The 10,564-nt window shown below is 45.5% G+C and overlaps 2 protein-coding genes across 2 annotated transcripts; both read right to left on the bottom strand.

The window, feature by feature from the left end:
* Nucleotides 1-28: 28 nt before the first annotated feature.
* On the bottom strand, nt 29-7,524 carry ppp3r1b (protein phosphatase 3 (formerly 2B), regulatory s1ubunit B, alpha isoform, b). Its single transcript, XM_030351106.1, has 6 exons — nt 7,293-7,524; nt 4,674-4,713; nt 2,850-3,026; nt 2,621-2,680; nt 2,108-2,292; nt 29-1,631 (listed from the first exon to the last, which is right to left on the bottom strand). The coding sequence occupies exons 1-6, from the start codon at nt 7,293-7,295 to the stop codon at nt 1,584-1,586; spliced, it is 513 nt and encodes a 170-aa protein (XP_030206966.1). The 5' UTR covers nt 7,296-7,524; the 3' UTR covers nt 29-1,583.
* Nucleotides 7,525-7,942: 418 nt separating this feature from the next.
* On the bottom strand, nt 7,943-10,379 carry cnrip1a (cannabinoid receptor interacting protein 1a). The gene is made up of 3 exons (XM_030351028.1): nt 9,993-10,379; nt 8,948-9,107; nt 7,943-8,753 (listed from the first exon to the last, which is right to left on the bottom strand). Exons 1-3 carry the CDS (start codon nt 10,169-10,171, stop codon nt 8,589-8,591), a joined length of 504 nt encoding a protein of 167 aa, XP_030206888.1. The 5' UTR covers nt 10,172-10,379; the 3' UTR covers nt 7,943-8,588.
* Between the last annotated feature and the right edge of the window lie 185 nt (nt 10,380-10,564).

Raw genomic sequence — 10,564 nt, 5'->3', positions numbered from 1 at the left:
CAGTAAAAAGGGAATCTGCTCAAAATAGTAGTAAGAACGTAGTTTGTTTATTCATAACGGTTTAAAATACCTTTGACAACATTTCATTGAAAGAACACATTTAAGATCAGGTTGTTTTTTTATCGACCTAAAAAGTGCGGAAGCATTGCTGTCGTCATGGCAACATATCGACACAAAAGCAGTACACCTGGAGCATGTTTATTTTTATTTATTTTTTACCTATTTACACGTTTAAACATTCACTTCTGTTTGGCAACATACACAAAACATATTGTAGGTGTTGTTATGGTTTGTATCAACCCTTATCGATGTGTGAACAACTTAAAGAGTAAGAACTGTCAACTGGACGTCTGTTGTAATGTTTTGTAAAGTTTGCGTGAACACTTATCACAAACCATCTGGGGAATAATGTTTAATTTCAGGGTTAAATTTGTGCTGGCAGAAATTGCCTTCTGATCTGTTCAAATGCTTACCTAAATCACCACATCTTCTAATCAATAACTTTGCCTTCTATCAAGTAACACATGGACAATAGTTCCACCTCTGCATTCTGAATGAGTACTTACTTCTAAACATGTAGAAAAATACAAAAGCACGCCTAGATTCATATTTATCTGGTAGGTGAGGAAAAACCAAATGAGCCAAGTTCCAAATTGAAATGGGCTTTGCTGTTGCTACCTAGCCGAGTAGCATGCTAGTTGCTGCCTAGCCAAGCAACATGCTAACTGCTGTTAACCAAGTTGCATGCTAGCTGCTGCTAAACATAAAGCATGGTAGCTGCTGCTAATCAAATAGCATGCCAGCTGCTGCTAAACAATTAGCATGCCAGCTGCTGCCTAGAAGCACTTTTTACCAAGCAACACACTAGCTACTTCTTACCCAGATATTAAAGCAGATGAATGTAGCAGCTAGATATGTTGTTTTGTAACTGATTGACAAATGTATCAGATATACATGTTGATTAGCAACTCATTGATTAATCAGCAAGATAGAATGATTGGTACATTAGACAGAGCAGTGATAGAAACAGTAGCCTGTTGTTGGTAGCTATCAAGTGCGAGAATCAAGTTAGATGCTAGCAGCTAGCCATATGCGTGGTGCCCGCAGGTTAGCCGCTGCTGGCAGCTATATAGCAGTAAGCCTAGGGCCAGCAGCTGTATAGCATCTTGTCCAGTGCCAGCAGCTATATAGCCGTTAGCTTGGTGCTAGCAGCTTTATACCAGTTAGCTTGGTGCCAGCGGTTGCTGTGCGTTCAGATCAAGTACATAATGTAACGTCACAGCAGCCTCCTCAAGTCCCAGAAAATATACTTTACAATAAATATACACCAGTTTACACGTCCCTAAAGTAAACACTTACAGAAATATGTGTGTGAAAAAAATAAACACACACACACAGACACACGCACACGCACACACACACGCACGCACACGTATATATAGAAAACTATCTCCAGCCCCCCCACCCCCCGCAGTGTAAACAGACATGTGATAAGCCCCTCCCCTTGCAGTAACCACCTGGGTGGTACTGGAATGACTTCCAAACAGGAAGTGGTGATGGTGATGTAGGTGCAGGCAGCTCCATCACACGTCCACCACCATCTTCTTGTGGATGTCCAGACCTCCGACCACCTGGCAGGGTAGCAGAAGAGGAGGAGGATTAAAGTGCTGCTTTGTTAATATGGCTTCTGGAGCCGTTGTTGCTGCGGTGACAGCCTTGTCGTCGAGGTGATGATGATTGTGTATTTGGTTACAGGGAAGTTGCGGTGACGATGGTATATGCGGCAACAGAGTAGTTGCCGTGGTGATGGTGTACGTGGTGATGGCGTGGTCCGCGTGGTGAAGGTGTAAGTCGTGACGGTTTAGTTTCCGTTGTGATGTTTATGCGGAGAGTGTAGTTGCCGTAGTGATGGTGTATGTTGACGATGGTGTCTTGGATTAGGTGAGGGTGTAGTCAGTGTGGGGGTGGTGGATGTGGCGAGGTTGTCTTCAGCGTGTTGGTGGTTGTGGCGGTGTGGTGATGGTGGTTGTATTGTCAGCGTGATGGTGGATGCAGTGTCAGGGTGGTGGTGGTGGTGGTGGTGGATGAGGTGATGGAGGGGACTCACGGAGCAAAACTCTCTGAAGGAGATGCGTCCGTCTCCGTCCTTGTCGGCGTTGATGATGGTCTTGTCCACGATCTGCTGCAGCTGCGTGTCCTTCAGGTTGTTGCCCACCATCATCTTCAGCACCTGGAACAGCTCCCCGTTGGAGATGTAGCCGTCCTTGTCCATGTCGTAGATCCTGAAGGCGACTGGGAGACACCATCACCTCACGTCATCATCATCATCATCATCATCATCATCCTCATCACTGCTTGTGCGGACCGGGGAGATGAAGGGATGAGAGAGGTTGGAATGAGAGGGGGAGGGATGAGAGAGGGAGGGATGAGAGGGGGAGGGATGAGAGAGGGAGAGATGAGAAAGGTTGGAATGAGAGGGGGAGGGATGAGAGAGGGAGGGATGAGGGCGAGAGATGAGAGAGGGAGGGATGAGAGATGAAGGGATGAGAGGTGAGAGGGGGAGGGATGAGAGATGAAGGGATGAGGGGGGGAGGGATGAGGGATGGATTGACAGACTCACAGCGTAACTTCTGCTCCTTGTCCCCCTTCACGCTGAACTGGGAGACCCCTTCGATGAATTCTGAGGAGAGACAGATACCAGATGAGACCCAGGACCCATCAGTCTCCAGGTCCCTACAGACAGACCAGGTGAGACCCTGGACCGATCAGTCCCCAGGTCCCTACCGACAGACCAAATGAGAGACTGGTGGGTCCAGTCTCGAGGTCACTACAGCTCAACTCAGACCGACCTTTGAAGTCCACCTCCCCGTTGCCGTCAGTGTCAAATATCTCGATGACCCTCTGGACCAGCGGGTTCTGCTGGAGCTCAGGTAAGGACATGAACTCCTCCACACTCAGGGAGCCAGAGTTGTCCAGGTCCAGCTTCTTGAAACGTTTCCCCAGCCGCTTGATCTCATCTGGGTCAACTGAAGGGGGAGAGTCAGATTCATATTATGTTTATTTTGGGCAAAATGTACCCGGTGTGCGTGCTAGGGCTGCCTGATTATGGAAAAGTTCATGATCACGATTATTTTTGTTATGAAAAAATTATGCATTTATTCAGCATTCTCTCCAAAAAACACAAATTCTCCCTTAACAAAAATTAAAAAAAATAAATAAAATGTTTTGAAAATAATGTACAAATATGAATCCAGCTGTTCTGTTAGTTTTATGAAAAATATAACAAAAAAGATTCGGAGACCCAAAAATCGAAGGTGCGATCAAAATGTGAATAATTGCACAGTCCTAGTGTGAGCGTTTGTGTGCCCGAGTGAGTGTGTAAGAAGTCATCTCTCTGAGGGGCTACCTGGGCCCTAGAGCCTACAGCACTGATAATGAAGTCTGGGTCAGGGGTCAGCAGTCAGGGCTAGCCCAGAATTAGCCCACATTGAAAAAGTTTGGATCCTGACTGTTGGATTGATTACAAATAATCATAATCACAATCAGAGCTCCAATATTGGATTCGTTTATCTCTTTACAAAATTATAACATAACAATACTATAATTCCTTGCTCCAGATCTGCCGTCAGACTTATTCATGTAGGCTAATGTTTAATGTTAAACATGTTTAATGTACCAGAAAACCCTCAGTAACCTTGAGTAGCGTTGAAGACCTTAAAGAACATAGACCATGTGCCCTGACCTATTGCGGAGCTCTGGTGCACTGCTCTACTGATCCTCTAAGCTAGAAAAGCTCCCTTCAAAGACGGTCAGCCCGACCACCCCCACCGCCTGGGGTTAACCTAACCACGTGTCAAACCTTTCCTAGCTGAAAGCTAAGGGAAACTGGATAAAAGCATTTGCTGAATGAATGACTCGCTGCCCCCACTAGATGGAGCACTAGACTCTTTCACACTGATATTGGTATGCTGTTGTCTGGCTTCATTTGGAGAGGTACAAGCTGGCCATGCATAAGTAAGGGCCAGACACACCTGTTTGTGTCCCACTTACTGATCATATGACACAGATCAGTATGTACCCTCTGACTGGGTGCTGAAAAAACACCAGGACCTGTGCAATCTGTCAGTACTGCAGGACAACTAACCTCCCACCAGGCTAACAGCCTGATACCGCCCGCCCACCAGGCTAACATACCGCCCGCCAAGCTAACCGCCCACCAGGCTTACAGCCTGATACCGCCCGCCCACCAGGCTAACAGCCTGATACCGCCCGCCTAGCTAACCGCCCACCGGGCTAACAGCCTGATACCGCGCACCAGGCTAACAGCCTGATACCGCCCGCCTAGCTAACCGCCCAGCAGGCTAACAGCCAGATACCGCCCACCAGGCTAACAGCCAGATACCGCCCACCAGGCTAACAGCCCACCAAGCTAACCACCTGATACCGCCCACCAGGCTAACAGCCTGATACCGCCCACCAGGCTATCAGCCTGATACTGCAATAGCTAACCGCTGGACAGCAGGTGAGAGATAGAGTGAGAGAGAGTGAGAGAGATCTGGACTTGTTTATTTTCGTCGCCCAGCAACCCTACGTGTCCTACTTGGCATTTGAGGCTGAGGTGTGATGCATGAAGATGTGGATGGAGGAGGTGAGATAATTAACGGGATACTCACAATGAGTACACATCTCCAGAGGGTAGCTGGCTTCATTTCCCTGCAGGAGAGGAGGATGAGAGAAGAACAGAATGAAGGCCAGCTAGGCTCAGAGTGGGGACCTAGAGAGATGGACAGTGTGCGCAGTACACCAAAAACTCTTAATTAGCATGTTGCCGTTGGCGAGGTCAGTAGGTTACAATGTGGTCCTGCGTTTGTTTACTGCGTCGCCGTGGGACCACATGCAATCTTTCCCCTGGTGTTGATGACCAGCAGCAGGCACAGCGGTGTGTTATGTGCGGGGGAGGTTTGACCTGTTCGACTGAGTAACACACACACACACACACACACACACACACACACACACACACACACACACACACACACACACACACACACACACACACACACACACACACACACACACACACACACACACACACACACACTGCAGCAGCAACACACAAGTTGAAGGTGGTGATTTCATCTGGTCACACACCCGCCATTTTGTCTGGGAGTAAACACCAATATAGATTGCATTTCAAATCTATCGAGACCTACAGGAGGGATATTATCCCATCGTTCAGGATGGGACAAAGGGTTGTGGGTTCCTTCCAACCCCATATGAATCCACCTGCAGACATCCTTACCTTCTGCTCCTCCTTGAGCATGTGACTGGAAGTGGCTTTGGAGGGGCATGTGCGGTACGGATCAGAGGAACACTGGGACGGTGCGCTCTTACGTTACAAACAGGGCTAGGTTTGGGACAAATGGGTCGCTTGTCCTCACTCTTCATTTGTTGCTGTGTATTGATTGTGTCACCAGTAACCGTAGGACTCAACCACTAGCTTTGTGGCAGAAGGGCCTCGTAGCGACGCAGGTTTGATTCCCACCTGCGGTCTTATGCTTAGTCTCCACATTCGTATGCTAAGTGTCCGCAGTCATGAGCTACGGGTCCGCGGAGGTATGCTAAGTGTCCGTCCCGAACTCTCTCAACTCTTCCCTGTGGCTCTTACGTGAATTGTCCATTACGGCAAAACAAAGCCCATTTAACATGTGACAGGAAGACGATCCATGTATCTCCGGGCCAAGGGAGGGATGGGGTTAATAATGCATCATGAGGTGGTGTTTGGGGAAGCCCAAACCCCATTTCTCTGTTGACCACATAGTCAAAGATCAGCGCTGCCCCTCTATCAAGGACCCCCAGAGCTCAGCGATGGGTCACCCTTTTCTCCAGGTGTTTGTGGGGTCTTGTTAGTCGTGCGAGGACCACCCGTAATGCTTTGTTTTGGAATACAACATATAACGCACTGACGGGATAAATATAAAAATGGTGGGTTTGTGGCGTGTCGTCATCAAATATGACCGTTCAGTAAAATCTGTGACTATGCCTACTTTTGGCTCGCAATCTTATAGGACAGAGAACAGTACACACTGTAGTATGCCAAACTGCGTCATGCATAATATGCGCATCAATTAAAAATGCAGCCCATGAATGTACGAGATCAGGCTTCTGAGAGGGGTAGATTTGGTCACAATCACACCGCTTCAACACTCTCTGCTCATAACATGCTCCATCCTTTAAATATTCCATTTGCACATTCTGTAGATATGCTCATTACTTCTAATAACCCTAATCTAGTTAGTGCTAAAAGTCTAGTAAAATACTATTCTTGAGAGGTTCCGAATAATATACTACCAAATTATATATGATGCAAATTGCATTTTGTTAGCTTTGTTTTGACACTGCTTAGTTTAGTATCATATAATAGAACATACTAATAATAATAATAATAATAATAATAAGCATTAACTGCAATGAATAGATCGTAAAATGATGTGATATTCTTCAGTTAGACTGTTGCGTCAATAAATATGCATTGTGTTACTGGGATGGTGTATGGTAACATGTCTTTGGTAACATGGTAACATATAATTAACTCTTTATGAATTTAATAAATATGATATCGGCATGTTGTCTGCATTAACGCTGAGAGGTAAACTGATTGTGTGCTTTTCTACTTGATATTTATTTCAATTTCAACGTTGAATCAAATAATTCTCAAATGTATATGGTGGGTTTGTAGCTGTAACGTTATCCATCTTTCCAACGGTAAAGCGTTACGTCAGGCAAATTGTTACATTGTGCGTTAAAGCCTCAACACAATATTACGTTGTGCGTTGCAGCGTTACGTTAAGCAAATTGTTGCAATGCGCGTGTTAACGTTAAGCACAATGTTACGTTGAGCATTTCATCGTAACGTTACGTTGCGAAATGAGGAAACATTTGGAGATGTTTAATGCTTAAACCGAACGGCAACGCAGTATAACACAATGTTCGCCTATCAATGTGGAAATGTTTCCTTCGTTAGCAGCCAGTACATATGATGACATATTATGAATATTTGCATAGGAACATAGTTGTTCGTCAGCAGTTTGATTAGAAGATAAAACGGATTATATTTGACCACTAAACGGAACTGGCCTGTACTGCTAGGTTTACTATGCTATCAGACGGGCTAACGGCTAGCTTCAGGTTGCTATTAAGAAAAACGGAAGGAGATCGTAAATAAACCCTTTTTGACTCCAAGTACAATACAACTTGATTTCGACTCAGTATTATAAAGAGATTGTCCTTACCATACTGAGGTCGTGGTCTCGTCTAATTCCCGGAGAAATTAACTTTATTAGAAAGGGTCGCACCTGTATCTGTGCAACTAGCAAGACTAGAATCTGACTTTCCTATCCACGATCACATTCACCTCCACGGAGACAGAGCGAAAAGGGGAAGGCGAGGACACTGCAACAGGCACCGTAATAGAGAGATAGGTTGACGGCTGAAAGAGGAGGCGGAGGAGGAGCTAAGGAGAGGTGCATCCGGGTACTCTCTCGCTCTTTCTCATTTACATACTTCTCTCTAATATATATATATATATATATATATATATATATATATATATATATATATATATATATATATATATATATATATATATATATATATATTAATAATATAATATAATATATATATATTAAGTTAAAGTTAAAAAGAAACATTAGGTTATATATCTATATAGATATAGATATAACCTAATATTTCCCTTGTTTTCTATTTAACTTTAACTTTTATAATCATTCTTACGATTCTTCAACCCGCCTCTGTTTAGCCTACTGTCTTTATTTCACTGTCTAGGCTCCTGCGGTTTGCCCCTTAAAAAAAATGTCATGGTTTACCTCTGTTGAGCGATTCATAGATTTTTTTTTTCTGTATTGTGCAACCATTGACAGGCTCTGTGTATTCATCAGGTTTATTCACATTGGTTTCCTGCTCAATACATAACAAAACTAGATCGGAGAACATCATAAGACACAAAACCGCTTTTGGCAAAATGAATCCAACCATGCACCGAAACCACCGAAGAGTTATCACAGACGTCCAGAACAAGTGACTGATGAACACCTAAATATACACACACAGACACTCATGTGGTTAATCATGCCATATGCACGCACGTACACACACACACACGAACGCAATACCAAACACACCTTCACGATTCGTTTTCTCTCTCTCACTCTCTCTCTCTCTCTCTCTGTCTGTGCCATACACAGGTACACAGGTTCAACAGGTATGCCTTCCAGCCTGATCTAGGGGTGGTCTATGAGTTGCCTACGGGTAGTCTAGGGGTGATCTAGGGGGGGTCTAAAGGTGGTCCAGGGGGGGGGGGTCTAGGACGGCTCTAGGTCAGCCTGCAGCCGTATATTGGTATGTCCCATCAAAGCTGCTGATTGATGTAAAAAGTGTTCTGGTTCGACTGCTCATGCCTGGTTACATCCGCTCCGCGAGAAACCAGCATGGGAGACGGCTCTTGTTCTGAAAGCAGTGTTGTTCCTGGTCTCTCTGGTTCCCCGGCAGGCCAGCGTCCCGCCGGGGGCTCAGTTGAAGACCTCCTTGTTGATCCACATCAGGGTCCGCGTCTCGTTGGGCTTGCACTCGTATTCAATGTCGCTGAACTTGTTCCCGAACTGGCAGTGTTCCCTCTTGTAGTAGTTGTAGAACTTCACCTGCCACACGGTCTCAAACTGACCGGCCTTGGGGAACTAGAGGAGAGGACATCAGGAATTTAGAATATAACACGTTAAAATGATGTAACATATAAGAATATAACATATTGGAACATTATCACGTTAAAGTATAACATTAGAAGTTAACATTTGAATGCACGAGCGTCGTGTCACTATGACGGCAGAATCCCCCAGGCCCCCCCGTTGGGAGGACTGGCGACAGGTCTTACCTCGATGCTGACCTGGATGGGCTGTCGGTCTCCACTCTTTGTGTGGGGGACCCCCTCTGTGTCGTACTGGCCGTGGTAGACCATCTTGTCCCCTACCTCCTGGTCCCCCTCCTGGGCCTGGAGCTCCAGGGGGAAGATCACCCCCCCGATGTTCATGTTGCTGTTTGGGGGGAGAGGGAAGGGACACTCAGAACAGCGGCTGACCCAAAGACCACCTCTGGGGGTCCTCTGATTAGTCAGAGGACCCCCCCTCTGGGGGATTCAATGTGTTCCCAGCCACCACCCGGCTCTGACTAGATCGCGACCAATTTGTGGTCGAACCCGTAGTTTGAGATCTGCTGCTTTTAAGAGATGCTACACAATAACATTAAATGGTAGCGTCTGATTAGTCATGTAATGCTATTCGGTTTAGGGCAATCTCAACCATCAGATATATATATACAAAGATAGCAAATACATATCAATTATTATTTATTATAATTTAATAATAAAAATACATAGAAAAATGTTATGTATTTATAGAATATCATCTGTTTAATGTAGATGGATATTAAATTTGTAATAAATCATATCCAATGGGAGGGGGCAGGCGGACTTCTGCACGGGGGGGGGAGGCACAGTAAAAATATGTTCCGCCACTGACCCAGTACACCTGAACGTGTCCCATGTTGGATCGGACCACCCTTGCAACGGCAGGTCGTCCCTGTGACTGACAGCTCATCTTGTGTGAATGATTTATTGAATGGTGTCGATGACAGCCCGGACGCTATCTCTGTATTTATTTATTGATATCGCTTGATATCGAACGATTCTTTGGATCTGGTTATGATACGCCTACAGCCTAGGCTATATATATATGTATTGCTAGGCCTACTGAAAGATAGATCCATGATATGAAATACAGGACCACATATTAGGCCTCCACCGGACCTGACAGCCGTCCATAGGCAGGTCGTGTAGCATCAGATATAAGGTGTTGAAGGTGAATATAACGGTAGAGAATGTGAATATAAAGGTAGAATATTAAACCAAGGGTTGTCATTACGTAGCCTCCGCCTTCCCGGGTTTCAGCACCACCTCGATCTTGTATTTGGAGCCCGTGAGCAGCTTGATGGTCCGCGTCTGACCGAAGCGCGTCCCGTCCACCTTGAAGAACACAGGGCCCTCGTTGGGCTGGATCTTGAGACAAATGGAGATGTTGAGAATTGGCGGTAGGTCGTCCATGGTCGCGTACTTTAATGGTCGTGTATTAAAGCGTTGCGGTGCAGCGATGCTGAGACGGCCCGCAGGAGCGCAGAGGTAGTGACGTCAGAAACAACAGCCGCGCAGCCGCCCTTCTCCCATCCCCCTCATCATCGAACCCCTCACAAACAATCTGATACTGAGGCCACTGACGGCTCTCTAGTATACTTCACCAAGACACGACCGAGCTACGTCAGAATATAATTCATTTCTCTGATTGGTAACCTGGTACATATTTGTTTTTTAAAATATATATATATATTATTAAAAAGGCACCACGTACAATGTAAACAGCCACCGTACCAGATTATATCTTTACAATAATTCGCATCTGTAGTCGCTTTGTGTTGATGTTTAATCTCCGACGTCCATATT

Source organism: Gadus morhua, chromosome 3 (assembly GCF_902167405.1).
Source record: "Gadus morhua chromosome 3, gadMor3.0, whole genome shotgun sequence".
Classification (NCBI taxonomy): domain Eukaryota; kingdom Metazoa; phylum Chordata; class Actinopteri; order Gadiformes; family Gadidae; genus Gadus; species Gadus morhua.
Note: the sequence above shows the minus strand (reverse complement) of the source record. Positions and strands in the feature narration are given on the sequence as shown.

What these genes read in the sequence shown, in the direction of transcription:
- cnrip1a (XM_030351028.1), bottom strand. Translation starts at nt 10,171, where the DNA reads ATGGACGACCTACCGCCAATTCTCAACATCTCCATTTGTCTCAAGATC. An exon ending in CCCGGGAAGGCGGAGGCTAC is followed by an intron (nt 9,108 to 9,992) that starts GTAATGACAACC and finishes CCCCCCAAACAG; the next exon opens with CAACATGAACATCGGGGGGG. An exon ending in CCATCCAGGTCAGCATCGAG is followed by an intron (nt 8,754 to 8,947) that starts GTAAGACCTGTC and finishes CCTCTCCTCTAG; the next exon opens with TTCCCCAAGGCCGGTCAGTT.
- ppp3r1b (XM_030351106.1), bottom strand. An exon ending in CAAGGAGCAGAAGTTACGCT is followed by an intron (nt 2,293 to 2,620) that starts GTGAGTCTGTCA and finishes GGTGTCTCCCAG; the next exon opens with TCGCCTTCAGGATCTACGAC. An exon ending in CCTTCAGAGAGTTTTGCTCC is followed by an intron (nt 1,632 to 2,107) that starts GTGAGTCCCCTC and finishes CTACCCTGCCAG; the next exon opens with GTGGTCGGAGGTCTGGACAT.